Raw genomic sequence first — 23,471 nt, 5'->3', positions numbered from 1 at the left:
CTGGAGTATGTTTGTTCGCCTGTTATTAGTTCTGTACTCTGATGCTACTACAAACTTTCTAATACATTTTTAAACTTGTTTGGGAACATATGTCTATTAAAAATTACATGAATTTTTAATATCGCCTGAGCTGCAATGAATAGCTTTACGATACCAAATTGAAGCTTGCTAGTTTCTTTTAAGAATTGTAATTATTTGTACTATTAAGATATGTGACTTATATTTTTAAATTATATTTCTTACATATAATTTAAAAACTTGTGGTGGAGGGATCAGTTTTCGTTATTCGTGTTACTGACACTAGGCGAAATGTGTTTGAGAAAATGCATGTTTGTTTATAGCTAACTTAAAAATTGACATATTCATGTCTTTATTCCTTTCTGTGTGCACGTACTCTGTTTTGTTTCGAAAATATTTTTTGTTTTCATGTTTTGCTCATAGAAATAGACAAATTTTGATCAAAGAAGACTTCATTTGTTTATAAGGATTGAGCATGTCATCTTTAACGTTTCAAGGTAATAGTAAATTAAAGAAAAAACACTTCAAGCCAAAATATCAGAAAGCTAAGTTGTTTAGAGCCAGTGAACCGTTATTAAGTGTCTTTATGTGGGGAATAAATCACACGGTAAGTTTATTTCGATCGCACATTTTATCTAAATCTATAGATGAAGTCGGTAACATGCTGTGAGCGAAAACTTTCGTATGCATACACTGCAGCACGCCGGTAACTCATTTAATTCAAAATAAATGACTTTGTCATAATAAATCTCAAATATCTAGGCTACTACTTATTTTCTGAAAGAGCGAAAGACATGCAATATAAAATAACCAATTATATAGGAATAACAAAAACTATTAATCAGCTATTCAATCCAAATTTAATAAGCAAGAAAATAACTCAATAGCAAGACCCATTTTAATATATGGATCAGAAGCCTGAACCATAATTCAGACAGAAAAAGACTGATAAGCTCTGAAATGAGATTCATGTGCAAAACACTGGATACAATAGACTTCACTTGAAAAGAAATAGCAGTATCATAAAGGAACTTGAGGTGATACCTGCTTTAAACTACATCGAAATTTTATAGAGAGAAATGGAGATAACATACAGAAAGAATGAAATAAGACTCCTCAAAGAGATAGAGATATCGACCTCAAGGGAGAAGGCATAATTCGTTATGCAATGAATGAACTCATTCATGTGCAATTTGGGATTTTTTTTTGTATTAAAATTATAATTATATTTTAATAACTTATCTTCTTCATTCAAGATCTTGGCTATAAGCTTGTTTTGGCACCCACAGAATTGTACTTTCATTCTTTTCTTGGAAAATATACAACACATATATTCATTGTACGAGGGGGGGGGGTCAGAAAAGTTCTCAGCCTAACAATGAAAAAACAAATTTATAATTTCTAAATTATTTTTATTTTTCAACATAAAGACTAATACATTTATTCCAGCGATGCTCCAGCACCATTATCCCATCCGTGTAGTGGTTCTGAGTAAGAGCTGCAAAATACCCCTCTAAGCTGCAATCACCTCTTGATTCAAAGAAAAAGGCTGACCAGCGAGGAAGAGTTTTAGTTTTGGGAAGAGATAGAAGTCAGATGGAGCCAAATCTGGGGAATAGAGTGGATGTTCCAACAATTCATAGTGCAGATCCCTTAATTTTCCCATTGCCAAAACACCTTTGTGGGTAGGTCCTGATGAAAGATGGTTTTTTTTTTCTTCTGCAAACTGGGTCTTTTCTCACGAATTTTTTCATCATGCCTGGTTAAAAGATTGGAATAATATTCCCCGGTTATTGTTTTACCCTTTTCAAGATAATTAATAAACAAAATGCCTTTAGCATCCCGAAACACCGATGCCATGACCTTTCCTGCTGATGGAACCGACTTTGTCTTCTTTGGCGCTGAACAACCAGCTTCTGTCCACTGTTTTGACTGCTGTTTCGATTCTGGTGTGTAATGGTGAATCCAAGTCTCATCCATAGCAATAAACTGACACAGAAAAATCAGTTTTATTCTTGTTAAAATGCTCCAAGCACTGTTCAGAGATTTTCATGCGATTTTCATTTATCTGCTGTGAGCAAGTGCAGCACCCATCTTGTGCAAAGCTTTTTCATTTGCAATTCTTCATGCAAAATATATCCTATGCATTCTTTTGAAATGCCTATAGTCTTAGCAATTTCATGCACTTTGACTCGCTGGTCATCCAATACCATATCGTTCATGCAATGATTTATGGTGTTGTTACACTTTTTGGATGTCCTTCACGTGGATCATCTTCAAGGCTGGTACGGTCACATTTAAACTCGGCCGCCCATTTCTTAATTGTCGAAAATGAAGGAGAAGAGTGCCCATTAACTTTGAATGAATACTTTTGGCATTAAACTTTCTTTTACAAAGAATTTTATAACCACACAATATTCAATGTTATCCATTTCAAGGGATGCAGACAACACTTTTGCTTCAGACAGCTGTATAAAACAAACTGCTTGATAGAATGATTTGCAATTTCACATGGCAGATGCACCAACTTAGAAAACAAAACAAAAATCTTGCTGATAGTGTTGCCATCTATGGTTGAGGCCGAGAACCACCCTCATATATGTTCTTTTCAATTCATTAATGTTTTTTTATTTTTGCAGTTAAATTACACTTATTCATAATTCACTTTTTATTTCATATTCTTTTCATTCTTGTACATCCTTTATCTGCCCTAATAAATTTTATTTCAGCTGCATGTACTGTACTTTTATCCCTCTCCCAATATAGTGTTCTGAAAAACATATCACGATCACCACATCATCAAATACCAGAGATGTGCAGGATATTATGATCCTATTACGTGAAAAAGTTAAATCATTACTAACTTCCTATTGACAATTTTCCTCAAAATTAGTCTGTTATCCAGTAAGAATTCAACATTATCAAATTTTATATTTCTGTCTCTTAAGATACTTTTTACTGTATCGATCCACCTAGATCTCGGTCTTCCTGTCATTCTTTTTTGTGCCATCCTGGCAAAAAACACTTGTTGTGCTAACATATCACCTCCCATTCTGTTTAATTGGACATTCTACCTGAACTCTGCAAACACACGACTGAATGCTTTTGTAAGCAGAACAATTCATTATAAAATATTAATACCAGAAACAGTTATGTTTAATATTTTTATTGTAAAATAAAAATTATATAGGATGTGTATTGCCATTGTGATTACAGTTATAGGAAAGCTCATAAAAGAACAATTTAATTAAAAGCATGTGATATTATTATTATTGTTATTATTATTAATATTATTATTATTGCTGCGTGGCACCTCTAGGGTGTCCTCCCGCAGTGAGCCTTTGGGCTCAAAGGCTCACTGCGGGAGGACACCCACTCCACAATTCTCCAACTCCACCAACTACAGTGAACCGTGTCATCTACACTAATGCCATCTACTGCCCACCACTAGTATTTTCACAGACAATCACAAACATCCATGCCAATGGCAGGATTCGAACGTGCAGCCTTTTGACTGGAAAGTGGACACTCTAACCACTCAGCCAACCAGGCTGGCTATCTGCAATATTGGCTGCAGGAAAATAGCTCCATCTGCATTAACAGATATTCAAAATAAATTGATTTAGTTAAGTTTTCTTAAATTATAAACAATTATGGAACACATGATTATATGTTTTGGATGTTATATTGGTTAATATAACATCCCAAAATTGAGAAAGTTTTAGGCAATCATTTTTGTTCAGATTCGAATTCTGAATATGTGCTTCACAACTTTCTTTGTAGAGTCTTTTTAGAAGAAAGTAACTTTTGTGTAACACTTTGGTTTTGTTCCACTAAATTCTGTGTTTTGTAGATAAAGCATGGTTTGCTAAACCGGATTTGTTGGGTTTATTAAGAGAAATGTATTCCTGATGCTCTTCCAGACGAATTTGTGCACATCGACCAGTTTGTCCATAATAAGATAATCCACAAGAGCAGGGATTCTGTAAACTCCAGGATAAGATGGAGGAGGATATTTGTCTTTTGGTGAGATAAGGAATGTATTAAGTTTGCAAACTGAACAGAAAAAGCAAGTTGTTCATTAATCTGACAAAGTAATCTTGCCATTTTTTCGAAAAGTCCCTTAACATGTGGAATAGAAATTCTGGTAATTTCTTCTTGAGAAGAGTTTGGACAATGGCCGTTATTATTATTTTTTCAATAGTTTTTGCTTTATAATCATTTTCACTAAAGTTAATTCTGATAATAAACAGTTCTTTGTTTAAAAGAACTTTGTTTATTATCAGAACTACCTTTTCCGTCTGTCAACCAATTTCTGTAACACACAAATCATCAACCTGGCCTCATAAGCTTCATTCCATAGACCAGCTGCTATCTTGGTCACTCACCTCTGGATCGTCACCTCCTTCTCATCACCAAGAAACCCTGGCAACCAGAACTGTGCAGAATAGTCAAGATGAGATCTTACCAAGGCTCAATAAAGAAGTGTAATAAACTGCTCGTCTCTGCTCGCTAGTACCAAGTAATCTAGTGAGCTGCTTTAGCCACTTTTGCAATATGCCTTCTGAGCTTTAACTCCCTATCCATTAACACCCCCAAATCCCTGACTTTGTCAATTTCTTGGAGTACAATTCCATCAATGTGATACACAGCTGTAATCTTTTTTGCCCCAAAAAGCATAACCTTACACTGAACCTTAAGCTGATATCCATTCCCCTTTGTCCAGACTTCCAGTCTATTGAAATCATCCTGCAAAATTTTAACATCATTTATGTTTATTATTTCTCTATCCAATTTTGCATCATTAGAAAACAACTGAATTGTTCTTCTCAGATCCTTTCCTATATCATTAATGTACAAATTAAATAGTAGTGGCTGAAGAACATAGTCCCTGTGGCATGCCACTAGTTACATGCCTTCTACTGGACTCTAATCCTGAATAAACTACTCTCCGATATTTCTGAATCAACCAGACTCTTATCCACTTCCCCAACTTTATATCCATCCCCATTTGCTTCAATTTATTGATTAGAATTCCCATGCAGTATCCTGTCGAAAGCTTTTGCAAAGTCTAGCAGTATCACTGTAAACCTATTACCTTTATCCACTCGGCTGTCACTGTATTATAAAATGCGAACAATTTACTGAGGCCTACCTTCGCAAAACCATGTTATCTTTAATAGAATATCCAATGTCTTTCTATCCAATTCTGTATTTGCTCTTGATCAATTTCCCCAGTACCTTGACAATGATTTCTGATATGCTAATTGGTTAGTCAGCACTCACTCACACTCCCTCTCTCTCTCTCTCTCACACACATACACACACTGTACCTTAACTTAAATGCATTCACTGTCCCTGCACTCAGTCAATGCATTCCAATCACCCACTACTCTCCATGCAAAAAAATCTACTCCTCACTCCCTTGCTCATATCCACCTCATACAGCTTCCAGGGATGGCATCTTGTTCTTCCCCCTGTCTCCATGAAAAATCTGATGATTACTCCTTACCAACTTATTTGTCTTCATCATGTCTTCCCTCTTTCTTCTATCCACTAGGCTCTGTAATTTGCATTCTCTCAATCTGTCCTCATATTCCACATTCCAGAAATCAACTTAGTCAATCATCTCTGAACCCTCTCCAACATCTCATCCTTTTGAAAACCTGGCAATGAAATCTGTGCACAGTAATCCATATGTGGCCTGATCAGAGTCTTGTACAATGGAATCAAAACATCCTTACATCTGCACATCAGAGTTCTCCACATCATACCCATAAATCTGCTGTGTCATCCTCACAATTGTGGCAAAATGTCCACGATATTTCAAGTCTCTATTCACAACCCCCCCCTCCCCAATCCTTCATCTCCTCGTCCTCCAAAATATCCCCACCAGTTCTATACTTTGCATCCCATCTTTGCTTCCCATCATCATAACACTAATTACAGGTATAGACCATATTGGTCTGTTCTGGTCTCATTATCCATCCAATATCCTTTTTTGAGGTCTATCTTTGCTTCCCAAATTTTAAAACCTTATGCTTTGTAACATTAAACTGACTACCCCACACTCTTGCTCATTCAGACAGTATTTAGTTCCTCTTGCCAAGCTTACATCTACTGTACTTCTCATAACTCTCTCCAACTTTGCATCATCTGTAAACAAATGTATATCACCATTTAAGCCCCTTGCAATGTCATTTACATACAGTGGCCCCCAAAACCAACCACTGGGGCATTTCACCAGTGACTTTCCTTTTCTGGGATATCACTTTCCCATACACAACTTGTTGATACCTATCAGATATTCAATTTCTAATCCAGTACAAAACTAATCTACTGCCCAACCCCACCTGTTCCAGTTTAACTACTATTTTGTCATGGTAATCTATTGAAAACTTTTGCAAAATCTAAATATGCTACTATATATGCATCCTCATTGTCCCAATGTATTCATCACCTTATTATAATAAGCAAGAAGATTTCTAAAACACAATCTTCCTTTATCAAACGCATGATGTCCATTAAAGAGAATTCTACTGCTGTCCACCTAGCTGTCCACCTTCTGAATTCTTGACCACAACTCCAGATTTAGGACTTTGAATGCTCTTGAGTAAAAATGGTAATCAATGTGGGGCATTTCAGTTTGTTGACATTCTACTCGGTGTTTTGCTTCCATTAAAAAACGGTGCCTTAATAACTGAAATATTTTACTTGTTCTATAGGTTCTCTATAAAGAATGCGGCTGACAGAATATTCTGCCTATTTTCATAGTTTTTGTCTTTTTATTGCTGATTTTCATGCCAAATTTGTTATTGCTGTTATTCAAGTTGAAGAATCCTGGAGAGTTGTATGGATGTGTTTAGAAACATGATCTGCATAAAGCAAAGAGCTAAGTTTGATCTCAGATTTCTAATATCAGGTTTAATGTCACTCACTTTCGTTCATAATTCAATCCATATAGATGATGAATAAGAATGAAGATAGCGTGCATATATAGTGTGTATGTGTATCTCTCTCTCTCTCTCTCTCTCTATTTATATATATATATATACAGGGTGTTCGGGATAAATTTGACAGTTTCGTAAGGAAAAAGAAAATCTTCTTTGTATCTATTAAATTTAATGAATTGACAAAAAAACATTACAGGCAGAGTTAATTACAATACTATCAACAAGATTTACTCAAAATAACCACCATTAGCATCGATCACAGCTTCAATTCTGCTTCGGAACCTCGAACAAGCTGATGCTACAGTCTCCCTGGGAAGGGCCGCAAAAACTGTTTTAATTTTATCCATTAACTGGGCTTTTGTATTACTGGAAGTGCGATTGGTGTCTTTTTCAACTGCGCCCCATACAAAATAATCCATGGGGTTAAGGTCTGGGGAGTTTGGAGGCCAAACATTTGGACTGGTGAAGTCGTAGAAATTTTCAGACAACCATTTTTGACTTTTCCCAGAGGTGTGGCAAGGGGCCGAATCCTGCTGCCATACATACGGCCTACCATTGGCTACCCTTGTTATCCAGGGCTTGACTACAGTTAGCAACTCCACGAACAAAGCCCGAATTCCAATGCCAGGGTTCTTCAACACCTGTTCCTGCAGATTTGCGAGGAATTCTGCTGTACGAACGCAATCAGATCGTCTGCTAGGGATCTTTCTTCTTGCTACATCCTCGTAGTCACCATTGCAAGTCTCTAGTTCATGCCTGATTGTTTTTACTGTATTCAGGGAGCATTGGGCAGCAGTCGTAATATCCTTATTTTGATGGCGGGCACGAATCATCATGATACAAGTTATTCTCTTCCATGATTCAGGTGGGTTCCAGCTATCCATCCTTTCTGACATCTTGTATATGAATGAAGAAGGGTCCAAACTTTTAAATGAAGAGAAGTGTGTGTTAATACATGTAACTTACGGAAAAATATAATTAATTATAAATATGTCAAATTTATCCTGAACACCCTGTATATATACATATATGTCAAGTAAGGTGTGAGAGAGAGAGATGGGTAGGTTGGTTGATTTATGGTTTATTCGTGCAAGGACAGCAAAAGTCATACTATCAAAGGTTACAGCTGTATACAAGATATTAATAAATAGTCATAAAGAGATAAATTAGTAAATAATGTGTATGAAAAAAAATTAAATTACGCAATGCAGTATCTACATATAAATTAATTCTTTGTAAAAAAGTTTAAAATGTCATGCAGTTTATCCAATTCTGATAACATCTGCCTGATGGCATATGACTCGGCCAAAAAAAGTAAAAATTTCATTCCTCTCTCTTGCATGAAGTGCTGGCACTCTACAAATGGTGAGGCGTAAGTTGAATTTTTCACCCGTAGGTAGGTCATCAGCCCTCAGTAAATAAGAATGTGTACGATGACTGTGACCTATGTGCAACCTAACAAGAACAGCTTCCACCCTTCTGTTTCTACATTGACTAGACTTCCATTGCTTAATTTCAAGCTTAATCTCATACAATTTGTTTGTAAGTGCTTCATGCCATGATGGCTGCCACTAAGCAATTTGCTTTGATATTATAAACTCTCTGTAGTCTGTGTATATGGGACTGTTAAACAGTACCATATATGAAACAGTATGAGCCGATCTAGCAGCTGCATCTTCAGTCTCATCTCTCTTAATTGCAATGTGGCTGTGCAACCGAACATCCAAATTAAGGGTCTTCATTTTCTACAACAGTATAAAATTAGATGGCCTCTAATGTACTCAGTGAGTCTGTATAAATTATACACTCTTGGTGGGTGTTTTCTTTTATATTCACAAATGCAAGCTGAATAGCATGCAACTCTGCTGTATAAATACTGCAAAATATCAAATGGGATCTGGTTGGAGATAGTAATGTCAGGAAGCACAGTAAACAGAGGTGTCAGATCTTGAACCAGCAATCTAGATGAGCAAGAAATCAAAGTGGACTGCTCTGTGTGCATTAAACAATTGCAGGCAGACAAGTAATGGACTGTGAGACTTCTGTAGATGAGAGTGAGAGGTTGCAAATGGCAGTGCAAACCTGCCATGCAGAAATGCTGTTTGGTGCAGGTAATGTCAACATTCATGCTAATAGCTTCTATAATCTCTTTAACACACATACCAAAGGGATGTCTGGCATTTTGATGTGTGTGATATTGAGCCTCCCAACGCAGAAAAAAGTTAGTTCATTTTTGAGACTAGTTCATTTTTGGGCATTAAGAGACAAGTGTTTCACTCTAAGTGATAGAGCTGATTCATTTGTTTCAACATAAAGACTCTGAGTGGGTGATGTGTGAAAGGCACCATCAGCTATCTATCTACCCTTATGATGGATAGGATCCAATGTCAGAATATATGCATTGTCAGAATATATCCAATGTCAGAATGGATAGGATCCAATGCAGAACCATAGACTTTAGATCTGTAATCTGACTTAAAAATGTGTAAGTGCATGATAAAGATGAAGCAATGAAGATCAATCTGCACCCGATTCAGTAGAGGACAGAGTGTGAAGGAGGTTCAATGCTCTCTTCACTTTTCTCTTAGTGGATGAATGTGTGCATTCATAATCTAGTCCTAACATCACTCTTAGGGATGTTGCCATTTCTCTTGCACTTGCTTGTAGAGTGCAGACCAATATCTTATCCAATTCCATGAGTATCTTCGCATTATGATTTATATCCTAAACATCTACCTTATCTACCTATATTCTCAGATTGCTCCCTACCACATCATTCACTATGTTAACACTCACAAAGTGATTGCTATTATTTCAACTATATATTCTGCTTCTGTCACCTGCCTACCATTATCACTCATTAAAGTTATCCTTTCATAATCCTTTATCCCTTTATCCATGCAGTAAAATAACTGTGTGGGATTTCCCTTGTTTGCTTGGCTCGAAAGATTATTTATGGAATCAGCCTCTGCCATAAGAAACTCTCCAAACCTCAACAAATTTGGTTGTATGCGACTGCCCCAAATTTGGGAGGCATACATCAGCAGACCTTCAGCCCAACGGCCAAGAATGCCTACTTAGCCCGCCAGAGGGCACCATCAGGACTTCTAGGAGAACGATAGCTTCATATCTTCATTCTCAGTTACTGTATTGTTATTGCCTGTGTGCACCTGCCTTTTTGTAAGTTCCTTTAGAAAATGGCAATGTGACATTGCCGAAATATCGGAAATATCTATTAAAGTATAATTTAATTTATATTCGGATCTACGTTGTTTAAATTCCCTAAGTTATTTAGAAATTGGCTAATTTCCTCTTATAATTTGATTTTTTTATGTGTTTGGCTTAAGTTGAAAGTTTATTTTCCACTTGGTTAGAGTATAATAAATTTAGTTTAATCCTTTATCCAAGTGTGAGCAAACAAAGTTTGCGCCTGAAAGTATCTTCAGGACTGGGTTAAGGTGGTACAGCACCAGGGCAACTCGTTGCAAAGGTGGAGCAAGCTACCAACACTCCTATCCTAGTATCTCCTATAATGCAAAACACATCTCCTTGCGGATATGTCTAATGTTATGCATTAAGGGAAGGGCCACTACCCAGACCGGTTTCGACCTTTATTGAGGTCTCTTCAGTGGGAGCCAGGCCCAAGTCGAGATAGCAGGCAGAAGCATTAGCAGGTCATCTCCACCTATAGGAATTGCCAATTGGTGTGCCACCCTTTTTTTAATAAATTACTCTGGATTTAGAGAAAGATGTTGAAAGGATTAAACTAAATTTATTATACTCTAACCAAGTGGAAAATAAACTTTCAACATCTTTCTCTAAATCCAGAGTAATTTATTAAAAAAAGGGTGGCACACCAATTGGCAATTCCTATAGGTGGAGATGACCTGCTAATGCTTCTGCCTGCTATCTCAACTTGGGCCTGGCTCCCACTGAAGAGACCTCAATAAAGGTTAAAACCGGTCTGGGTAGTGGCCCTTCCCTTAATGCATAACATTAGACATATCCGCAAGGAGATGTGTTTTGCATTATAGGAGATACTAGGATAGGAGTGTTGGTAGCTTGCTCCACCTTTGCAACGAGTTGCCCTGGTGCTGTACCACCTTAACCCAGTCCTGAAGATACTTTCAGGCGCAAACTTTGTTTGCTCACACTTGGATAAAGGATTAAACTAAATTTATTATGTTTGGCTTAAGTGTTGGATAGAACTCATATAAAGACTTAATGGAGTGAAAATCAAATGGGAAATAATTAAACCAGTGTTGAATGCTTTCAATATTTTGTCTTGATCACAGACATGTTATTGTGGACTACAATATAAAATTGTAACATGCACAAGCAACACTATATTTAAAGTGAAAGAGTTGGCACAAGTCTGGAGGCCTAACTAGGAAGGGCACTCCTCGTTAGGTCGATTTTTAAGGGCAGATGCAGATTAAAAAAAAAAAAGTTTTCTGAACTTGCTGCAGTGGAGCATAGTGGATTTTTTCCCATTTGATTCTGTATGAAGTGCCCAAGGCATAGGCCACTAGTCATGATTGTACAGATGTTTTTGTTCTTCTAATTAAATGGTGACTGATCTTTCAGTCTGTCCTTAGTATGCCAGCTTGCAGGAACATGGAACCATGTATATGCTAGAAACAGAGAGGAAGAGTTGATCCTTAGGAGGATAGTCAAGTGGTGCTTGAAGTCAATACATTAATTGGATTTTTTATTTTGTTAATTCTGGCTATTTTTTTCTGATGTACCTTAGACATAAGGAACAGTAATAGCATTGTAATCTTTGTAAAAAGAAGATCAAGCTTTGCATTTCAAAATTCTCCATGAAAAAATTGACAAGTGGGAGCAAGAAAGGGGGGGGGAGATATTGTTTTGGTGCCCTTGGTAAATTTTGTTCTTCCAAGGGAAGTAACCAGAATGAATAGTATAGAAGATATCTGTATTATCAGGAGGAGAAACATTTTTATGAATGTTAATGTGTCATTCAAGGTGAATATTGGTAAACAGGGAGGTGATGTCAAAGCTCACCATTATATCAGAATTATAAAATAAATAAAAAAATAAATTTTCTAATGCCTTTTGTTCCCCAGAGGGAGCAGTCAAGGACATTTAACCTCAACTAAATTGGGAGAGTTAACCAAACTCATTCCTAACCAATCACAACTGGCTCGAGACTATCAGTGATTTTAAGTGGCTCGGGAAGATTGTACGGCTGACAGTTGCTGTCATCTCATGGTCCCTAATACTATATATTATTGCCTGAAATGCTGAGTTCTGCTGATTTTCTTGTATTGTGGGATTGAGAGTCTGAGTTTCTAGGAGGTAAGCCCTACTTGCCCATGTCAGAGATCAACAAATTTGGAAGCTGGTTGAAGAAAGGCCATAAAATATTCCTGCAGTCAACTAGAATCAAACTTAGAACAGTCTTTCTTCAGGAGGCCTAGTGCTATGAATGCAAATACTCTTATCACAGAACTACATAAGCCTTTATCAGAATTATTTACAACTTTCAGTTGAAACTTTAAAATTTAAAATGGGTAGAATTTTTAATATATGAAGAGGTGTGACCAGTGAGGCAGAGGGTAAGAGATTTAGTTAATGTTTGGATAATCTCTAAGGGGAGAATCAGTAACAATTAAGTTGACTAACCTTCCTTATATAGAAATACATGAGTATTATCACTGTATGTAAAATTCAGTTCAAATAGAATTTCAGTCAGAGAAAGCACTCATTTAGAGATGTGCCAGTTTTTCTATTACAGGAACAGATTGCTGCTATTTTGTACTACCCTCCCTGCAACTAATGCAGTCATCAGTGCCCAGCTTTCAGTCATTCTCAACTCTGAGCTCTGTACCATTCTTTCGGGCATTCTTTCATATGAAGATAGATTGAAGAAAGTAATTTGCAGTCTGGTGGATTGGAGGAAGAGGGGAGGGGAATATAATTGAGATATTAGCTTGTAAGAGGTTATTACCAAATCAGTGTTGATGAGATTAACAGCCTGCATGAGCCTTCTTCCGAAAAACTGAAAAATGTAGGCTGCCATCTAGTTGATGAAGAATTAGAAGATGGTTGAGTACGTTTATCCATTTTTTTGGAAGAAGACTCATACACACCATTGTATCCATGCTGAATCTCATCACCATCCTAATCAAAAGGCTCCAATTATTAAGACTTTAGTACATCATGCCCATTCTTTATGTTCTTCAGCCAAGCTTTTACAGAAAGAATTATGACATATTAATTCCACCTTTTTATCTAATGGTTTAAGGATTCATTCATTCAAAAAAGCTTTTAATAGTTATTATATTCAGATACACATGAAATAACTCTCATTCCTATCCCTTATGTGCATGGCATTACTGAATGCATAGTGAAAGTTTTAAAATCTCTGAATATTTTTGTTGCCCCCCCCCCCATCAGAAAAATTTTACTTTTCTCGCTTCTCCTAAGCATAAGCCTCCACCTCTCAGTTATCCAGACATCTACCAGATTCCTTGCTCTTATAGGTTATCTTATTTTGGACAAATAGGAAGATCTGCTTTTATTCGTCTAGAACAGTGGTTCCCAAACTTTTTTGGGCCACCGCCCCCTCGAATCCATAAACTCATCGTCAGTGCTCCCGTGTCTTACCTGAACTCACCCTACATTCAGTAAAGTGATTCACACAACCCACAAGGAACGGTAATAACATTTTAAAAACAAATATTAATTTATAATTTAAATTTATTTTAAATCCAAAAAAAACCCATTTAACTTTAATAGCAACTTTACATTAAAATCTAATAAAACATTGTATTATAAAGCTATTCAGTAGCAGCTATTGACTTGAATGTTTTGAAAATCCTTAATGTGATGGATGGGCTTCATGGAGTGATGGACTTCATGGAGACATAGTTTTCCTATGTCTGGTTTAATATAACTTCGCAGTAGTCTTAAATCTCCACGTTGAGTTATCTGGAGTCTTATTCAAATTAAATGGATATTGAATCCAACATTATTTCAAAGCCGAATAGAGAAACTACAAGAGTTTCAGTGAAACTGCAAAAGTTTCATACCGAATATAGAAACTATAAAAGTTTCGGTGGATCTAAGCGTAAGCAAACCTTTCATGACAGGAGCAACTCGTAGTAAAAGTGGAGTAATACTGATCACTATCCTTAGTATTTCCCGTAATGTAAAAGACATCTCCTAGTGGACATGCATAACATCATACGTGTCCAGTAGTAAAAGTGGAGTAATACTGATCATTACCCTTAGTATTTCCCATAATGTAAAAGGCATCTCCTAGTGGACATGCATAACATCATCCATGTCCACTAGGAGATGTGTTTTATATTATGGGAAATACTAAGGATAGTGATCAGAGCTTACTCCATCTTTACTACGAGTTGCTCCTGTCATGAAAGGTTTGCTTACCCTTGGATCCACCGAAACTTTTATAGTTTCTCTATCCGGCATGAAACTCTTGTAGTTTCTCTATTCGGCTTTGAAATCTCTTTGCGGAAAGAGCAGAGATCTCTTTCTACAACCATAACTCTTCATAAGATTTCTTAAATTTTGGCATCAGCTCAAAGTCATTTTGCAGCTCAGTTAGTTCTTCCTCCATGGCTCCCACTACCTCAGTATCGGAAAATGGATTTATTATCTAATCTGGAACTTCCAACGAAAGTAAATTCTTGATCTGCTTGCCTTGTCAGGATGTACCTTCTTCAAATTCAATTATTCTGGAAGGTTTCATGGCCTCATTTGAGAAGACCCTTTCACAAATTGGCACAATGGCAGCTGCTGGTTTGTTGGTGCTGGTATGCATCCATATTTTAGGTATTCAAAGCTATACTGCCTACATTTCTTCTTTGACGTATCTGCATCTGCCATTTCTATTCTGGAACATGCAGAAATAAGCGTACATACATATTTGAAAGCAGTTTTTATAAATAATAATCATTATCTTTATATCCTCACAATAACCTCACAATATAACAGAATATAACAATATAACAGAACCTATAATTTGCCAAACTGTGAATACTTACATAGCTAAACGCTTCACATTTTTGTTCAGTTAATGAGAATATGGGAAAATACATTATAACACACTTAATACTATTAAGGTTAATAATGGTAAAAAAGGACCACTTCAGAAATTACCAACAAAAAACTCGGAAAATGTCTTGGAAATAGTACGTCTTGAAAACAACAATAACAATAATAATAATCAAACAGCCGCAATTAATTATTGCACATTTCAGCATTTTGCAGCACACCTTCAGCACCCCCTTAAGTAATCAAACCGCCTACCGGGGTGGGGGGGGCGCTACCGCCCACTTTGGGAACCACTGGTCTAGAAGAACACAAGTCTTATATTAAATACCATGAACCTAAACAGTCTGCACTTGAGGAACATGCTATTGACACTAAACATAGAGTTCATTGGAACAAGCGAGTTCTTCATAAAAGTCGTTTCTTCATAGAATGTCTTTATAAAGAAACGTGAAGCTTTACTTCCTTGTCCTAACTTAAACAGATCCCATGGTCTACATTTATCTCCTTTGTGGGAAAAGTACTTTTTAAATCTGCTAATTTTTCCTAACTTTATTTTGTCTGTGTATATATTTATATAATTTTTTTTAATAAGTTAGGATTATTAATCTTTTTTAGTTAGCTTACATAAGCTACTCAGATAGTCCTTTTTTAGAATTGTCTGTTATTGTTTAATTACTATTCTGTGAGCTTGTATTGACAATACCTGTGATACTTAGGCGAAAATTCTATGTTAATAAAGTTTTTTACATGAGTTTTTTTCTGTTTTTTTATGATTGTTTTTATTTTCTCAGGTAGTTTTGAAAAGCATGCTCTTGATTTATTCCCCTCCCCCATTCCCTTGCCTTTTATCCGTCTAAGACATGTTGATATTGTATTCTCTACTTATCAGTTTAGTGGTGCAACAACAGCTAAGGTCGTACTTCATCAGTACACATTTCAGTGCTGTACATAGTAATAAATAAATAAATAGTAAATAAGTGTAAATAAGTATAAAATTCAGTGTGTAAAAAATATAAAAGGGATATAAAAACAACTGTAAAAATTTCATAAAACTCAACAATAATTGAGGTATTAAATGGATAAGAATCCTATATTGTTATATAGCCAGTAAGTGAAACTCAAGATCGATAACTACGATCTATGAGTTTCAATGCCGAAAAACTATCGGCGAAGGCAATTCGAAGCAAAGGTGGAGCAAGCTCCCTCACTATTCTTGATATTCTCTCATAATGTAAAACACAGCTCCTAGGAGATGTAATACTGTCATTACATTATGAGGGGAGGTCACTACCCAGACCGGTTTCAACCTTTTTTGAGGTCTCATCAGTGAGTAGGTAGACCTAGAAAATATCAAAGCTTAGTGAAAAGAACTTGCATACCTTCACTATACAAATGCCATAAAGGTGTGCTTGTATTTTGTAATTAAAATAAAAAATCAAAAGGCTAGTTTTCTGGCAATTGAATAGATATTAAATGGATAAGAATCCTATATTGTTATATAGCCAGTAAGTAAAACTCAAGATCGATAACTACGATCTATGAGTTTCAGTGCCGAAAAACTATCGGCGAAGGCAATTCGAAGCAAAAGTGGAGCAAGCTCCCTCACTATGTAATTTCTTATCCATTTAATATCTATTCAATTGCCAGAAAACTAGCCTTTTGGCTTTTTATTTTAATTACAAAATACAAGCACACCTTTATGGCATTTGTATAGTGAATGTATGTAAGTTCTTTTCACTAAGCTTTGATATTTTCTAGGTCTACCTACTCACTGATGAGACCTCAAAAAAGGTTGAAACCGGTCTGGATAGTGACCTCCCCTCATAATGTAATGACAGTATTACATCTCCTAGGAGCTGTGTTTTACATTATGAGAGAATATCAAGAATAGTGAGGGAGCTTGCTCCACCTTTGCTTCGAATTGCCTTCGCCGATAGTTTTTCGGCATTGAAACTCATAGATCGTAGTTATCGATCTTGAGTTTCACTTACTGGCTATATAACAATATAGGATTCTTATCCATTTAATATCTATTCAATTGCCAGAAAACTAGCCTTTTGGCTTTTTATTTTAATTAATAATAATTGGGGTGTTAGCTTATACAATGATACCTTGGCTAATGAAGATAATTCATTCCGGAATCACATTCGTTAGCCGAAACGTGATTTCCCGTAGGTTTCTATTATTATTACGGGCAACTCCAAGGAGTCGACAGACTCATCAAGGGAGACCCTAACATCATGTCAAGAACAAATATTCGACATTCACACAGTATCTATCATACCTCGCCTTGAACTCATTCACAGACATAGCATCCACAACAGATTCTGGCAGTTTTTTCCACCAAGTAAAAAACCTAGCTCTAACACCCTTGCCAACCACATTCTTGCCCAGCTTCTATGTATGACCCCTAGTCCTCCCACCACCAGTCCTATTATCAAAAATATCTTCTGAATTAATCTTATAGAAACTCTTCAGTAATTTGAATGTCTCAATCATATCACCCCCTTTATTGCCTATCAACCAATTTCTGCAACCCACAAATCCTCAACCTGTTCTCATAAGTTCATTCCACAGACCTGCTATCATCTTGGTCACTCGCCTCTGGATCCTCTTAACCTCCTCCCCATCAAGAAGAAATCTAGGTGACCAAATCTGGGCACAGTAGTTGAGATGGGGTCTTATCAATGCTCGATACAGGGGAACAATAACATGCTTGTCTCTGCCGGTCAACATATTCTTCAGCAACCAAGTGATTTGATGAGCTGATTTGGCCACTTTTTCAATGTGTTCCCTAAACTTCAACTCCTTATCCACCAAAACTCCTAAATCTCTTGCCTCATCAATTTCCTGGAGTACAGTTCCACCAATGTGGTATACTGCTGCTAATTTTTTCATCCCAAAATCTATAACCTTACATTTTGCCACATTAAATTGACATCCATTCTCCTCAGCCCAGACCTCCAATCTATCCAAAACATCCTGCAAGATTTTGACATCATTCACTATTGCCATACCCAACTTTGCATCATCCACGAACAAATGAACTGTTCCTCTCTCAGATCCTTTCCTATATCATTAATGAACAAATTAAATAGCAGTGGTCTGCCACAAGAACAGATCCTTGTGGCACACCACTAGTCGCAGGCTGTCTTTTGGACTCTACTCCTGAATAAACCACTCTCTGATATCTCTCCGTCAACCACCCTCCTATCCATCTCACCAACCCTATATCCATCCCCGTATGCTGCAGTTTACTGATTAGAATTCCATGTGGTATCCTGCCAAAGGCCTTAGCAAAGTCCATTAGAATCACTGTAGACCGATTACCCTTATCCAGTTCAGCCATCACTGTGTTATAAAATGTGAGCAAGTTACTGAGGCATGATCTACCCTTCACAAAACCATGCTGTCCCCCATACAGTATCCCATTTTGATCTATCCAATCCTGTATTTTCCTCTTGACTATTTTCTCCCAGACCTTGACAACGATTCCTGATATGCTGATTGGTCTGTAATTTACAACAGCAGTCTTGGAACCTCCTTTATGCAGTGGAACTATTTTCCCCTCTCTTTCCACCCCCCTTGGGACTAATCGAAACCCGAGACTCAAATTAAACAAAATGGTCAAGGGCACTGACAATTCTTTAGCCGCTTCACGTACAACACGAGCTGGTATACCATCCAATCCCACAAATGTATTGACATTGAGGTTTTGTAATAGACTATTCACCTCCACTTCATTCACCACAATTCCCATATAAGCTATTGGTTCATTCATTTCTGCGATGTCACCACCTGGATGATATACTCTTGCAAAGTGCTCGCTCAGTAATTCCACTATATCAACTGATTCGGTTACCTCCCTACCATCGGCATTCTTTAAAATCATTCTGCCATATACATTTTTTCTTTTACTTGCAGCATATCGAAAAAACTGTTTGGGATTCTCGAACAGTTTTTCATAATTCGCTTTTGCTTTTTTTACCACACTCTTTACCTTTCTGGCCTGTGCTTTATACCGTTCGTGTGCCTGCTGGTCATATTTCTCCTTAAATTCTCCATAGTTGTTTCTTTTTTCGCAGCTCAAGCTTAATGGTGATATTCATCCATTTAACCCCTACTTGATTTATTATTCGGACTGTAGGTATACAGTCAGCCATTGCCTCCTGCAAATACTTCTTAACCGCCTCCCATGCACTATCAACATCCAGCCCTTGCACTTTTACATGCCATGGCACTGAACCAATCAAACTCCTAAGCTTGTCATACTTACCAGTCCAATAATTCTACATGTACCCTGTCTTAATTGTCAATTCCACACTTTTAGCCACCTCCCATGTCATGACCCTATGATCACTCTCACCATTAGGTGGCAACGTGGTCATATTCGTTACAGCCAAATTCTCAGATGCTATTACTAGGTCAAGCACTCTCCGACCACTAGTATTTTCCATTATATGCTGTCGCAGATAGTTATCCCTTAATAACCCTTACAATCCAATTCCTTCCTCCCATGTATCCTTTCCTCCTTCTAATCAATGTTACCATAGTTGAAATCTCCCATAATAATTACCCTCCTTCCACTCATTTCTTCTATTTGCTTATGCATATTATCTCCATCTATTCTAGCACCTGGTCTATAGCAGTTCTATAGAAAATCGTTTAATTCATTCTGGATGCTGCCTACTATTTAAAGATAAGTTTTATAAAATAGTAAAAAGCACATTATAAAAGGACAAAAACTTGCCAAAGGCTGAGATGAACAGCTACCCAATTAGATGAAGGAGAATGAAAGCAGAATGAAAAACTGATGATCTTTACACTGTTATATACACTTTATTAAACTGAAAATATGTACACAACATTTTTACTATTCTTGTTCTAAATTTTCAAAGTTTATTCAAGGTAAATCACCTCTTCTTCAGTAGATGGCCTCTGTCTCTTTGCTAAAGGAGAAGTCAAAAATCCGTCCAAAGTTGATTGAACTTCTCTTTTTTTTCAGAATGTTTTTAAAGTGATTCAGACACTTGTCTTCAACCAAGGCACAAAGTCTGTTCATTTCAGCTTTGTTGGGATGCCACTTTGTAGCCAAAGACTAAAACTCTTCCCAGTAGTGCAGCATTTTTTTAATGTCACCTGTTGGCATTCTTCCATTTTAATTGCTGTCCTCCTCCTTTGATGAGCACTCTTTATCTCCCTTGTCTCTTTCCTGATTCAGTTGCTTTTTCAGCTCTTGAAGATCTTCTGTTGTCAGATCTTTTGAGTGTTCTTCAACTAATTCTTCTACATCTTCTTCATTTACATCCAGATGTAATGCTTTGCCCAAGGAGACTATCTTATCTACAATGTCAGCATTTTCAGCAGCAAGTTCCCCAGCAGCATCTTCAGCATCTTGAACACTGGAAACAGCACTTCTTATCTTGCAGCAGTCTGGCCATAACTTTTTCCAGGCAGCATTAAGTGTCCTAACTGACACTTTGTCCCATGCCATGGCAATGACTTGAATAGCATGAAGGATATGATAATGATCCTTCCAGAATTCCCTCAGAGTCAGACTGGTAAATGAAGTTGCATCAAAACATCTTTGGAACATGTGTTTTGTATACAATTTCTTAAAGTTTGATATGACCTGTTGGTCCATGGGTTGCAAAATAGATGTGGTGTTTGCAGGAAGAAATTTTATTTTGATGAAGTTAAATTCTGCCTCCAAATCTTCTTCCAAGCCAGGTGGATGTGCTGGAGCATTGTCCAGAACAAGCACAGCCTTTTCAGACAAGTTTTCTTCTCTCAGGTAGTTTTTCACTGTGGGCCCAAACACCTCCATGATCCACTCTGTGAATATGCTTCTTCTCACCCATGCCTTGGTGTTTGACTTCCAATAAACACTAAGCATGGGCTTGCAAACATCCTCCTTCTTGAAAATTCTTGTTGTCTCAGAGTGGTGGACCAACATTGGTTTAATTTTGAGATCACCATTTGCATTAGCACAAAATAAAAGATTTATTCTCTCTTTCATAGGTTTGTACCCTGGCATACACTTCTCTTTTGTGATGAAAGTTCTTTTGGACATTTGCTTCCAGAACAACCCAGTTTCGTCACAATTAAACACTTGTTCTGGCTTGTATCCATGAATGATGGTTCACTTCTGAAATTCTCTAACAAACTTCTCAGCTCCCCTTTATTTGCACTGGCTCCTTCTCCATGTCTAATTGCACTATGGATCCCTGACCTTCTCTTGAACTTCTCAAACCATCCTCTGCTTCCTTTGAATTCTTCCTCTGCCGTACTGTGTCCTGACACATTTTTCTTCAAATTTTCATAAATCATTCTGGCTTTTGCTGCAGATCATCTCTTGAGTGATAGTGTCACTAGCCATTTGATGCTCATTTATCCAGATCATCAGAAGCTTTTCCATTTCTTCATTCACAGAACTTCTTTGGGATTGAGAGGCAAAAGTCTTCACACCAGCTGCAACTGAAGCTGCCTTAATCTCCTCCTCCTCCTTCAAAATTATAGCTATTGATGATGATGCTATGCCATTTACTGCTAAATCCACAATTCTGACTCCTCTTTCATATGCTGAACTTATTTCTTTATTTTGCTCAATTGCGAGCAACTTTCTGCTTCCATTGTGTTTGTCGCTTACTTGTTTTGGACCCATTGTCAAGAAAATTTTTTTCTGAAATATATAAAAGAAATATGACATATAGCATATTATTTATTTAATTAGATAAGAATAGAATTTACTAATTATAAATTAACCCCATAGTAGAATTTAGCCAAGTAAAGAATAAATACTATCACACCTCTTACATTTACAGCCAAATGGAGCGTGTACCGTACTGACACTAGTATGAGGCATCTCGCTGTCCCGAACGTAAACAACCCAGTCAGGTTGGTGGTTCTCCCCTACGTGATGTGGTCAACTCATTTCTTTGTCACACACATACAGGTGGAAACGATAAGCTCCTGGAATGGCCCAACCGTTCATGTTTGCTGCTTTATGTTAGCGCGCTCATCCATTAAAACATTCGTTAGCTGAGTCCAAAAAACTGTGAAAAAATCTTCATTATCTGGAAAATTCGTTAGCAGGGTCACTCGTTAGCCGAGGTATCACTGTATACACTAAATTGAACTGATAAAACTAATATATCAATATGAACATAATTTTTATATAAGGTGAAAAATATTAACGCTCTGTAAAAATTTAAAACAAAGTCAACAGTTGATGAATTTGATAAAGTTTGCCTGAGTGTATAGGACTCAGACAGATTATTGTAATAATATTTTCTATCCTTTAATTTTAATATTATTAATAATATTTTGTTATTTATTATTATTTAACATCGGACTGTGCCTTTGTAATAATGTCTTTTTCTTATCAGTCGTAATACCAAGTTTATCATCGTTGCTTGAGCTAGTTCTTTATGCACAAAACTTGTAATTATTCTTAATCCCTTTAATCTATAATTTTACCCCCCCCCCCCCCCCCCCAAGAAGGTCGTAAGTATGCTATTTCACATGCTTGAAGTATAGACACAAGAAAAGCTTCTGGCTGGAACCAATTCCTTTATCTATTTTGCTGTATTTTTCCTGCATTGATCCTTAAAAATTTATTTTTTGTTTCGACTGCACCATTAAGGATCGCGTAAAAAAATAGTTTTTCTTTCCCTTACATGCAAGAGAAACATTCAGCTAACCACGAAAATTATCTCTTAGATTAACTCTAGCTCAAGCAACTCCTAAATCTTATTATCAGTCAGTCGTAGCTATTGCTATTCTCAGGACACACAGGTTCTATATTTTTATGAGACAGTGCATTGGTAAGACAAGATCAGGCAAGCTATTAACAAAACAAACGTGTATTCATTCTAAGACAAATAAATTACAAAATTCAAACTGCACATATCAAGTGTCTGGTTCTAATTCAACTAGATAATAATGGAGACAATACAAATCACGTGTCTAATTCTTCACACGATCGTATAAGCATTTTCACTTAAGCTTTAAGACAAAGACAATATATATTCACATATTGTCTTTATATTACACAACATTAGCAATTTCCTTAAAACTCTATACACTGCTTATTCACATTCAAACAGAATACGGCTTTCCGACTTCACTAATACTTTCTATGTTAATAGACAATAGAACCAACATTCGTCGCTTAAATTTCACAATCTAGGAATTTTACATAAATCATCTTACTTACAATCTTGCCAGCCTTTTACATATTACATATAGTCCTAGATCCTAAGGTATACGGGCACATTCCACTTCTTCCAAAAAATTTCCGATTGGGTACTAGTTTACGACAGCAATTATACAGCACACACATGTAGCTCATCGAAGAATCATACGGCAGGACATCTCGAAAGGACCGTCTCCGCTGCTATCAAACTTCCCATCATCGTTGGAACTGCTTGCTGGCAGAAACGTGACTCTCCC

At 36.7% G+C, this 23,471-nt stretch overlaps 1 protein-coding gene across 3 annotated transcripts in view; it reads left to right on the top strand.

The window, feature by feature from the left end:
* The first annotated feature begins 322 nt into the window (after window positions 1-322).
* LOC150100152 (phosphatidylinositol 5-phosphate 4-kinase type-2 alpha-like) overlaps window positions 323-23,471 on the top strand; it is a 224,196-nt gene continuing 201,047 nt past the window's right edge. For all 3 annotated transcript variants that reach the window (XM_090402421.1, XM_090402420.1, XM_090402419.1), the window contains exon 1: window positions 323-625. In XM_090402421.1, the coding sequence (XP_090258547.1) occupies window positions 494-625 (132 nt within the window). In that variant the 5' untranslated portion in view covers window positions 323-493. The remainder of the gene's footprint in view (window positions 626-23,471) is intronic.

The sequence above is a fragment of the Typopeltis vanoorti genome, chromosome 13, assembly GCF_054136105.1.
Source record: "Typopeltis vanoorti isolate ZY-2024b chromosome 13, IOZ_Tvanoo_1.0, whole genome shotgun sequence".
Taxonomy (NCBI): Eukaryota; Metazoa; Arthropoda; class Arachnida; order Uropygi; family Thelyphonidae; genus Typopeltis; species Typopeltis vanoorti.
Note: the sequence above shows the minus strand (reverse complement) of the source record. Positions and strands in the feature narration are given on the sequence as shown.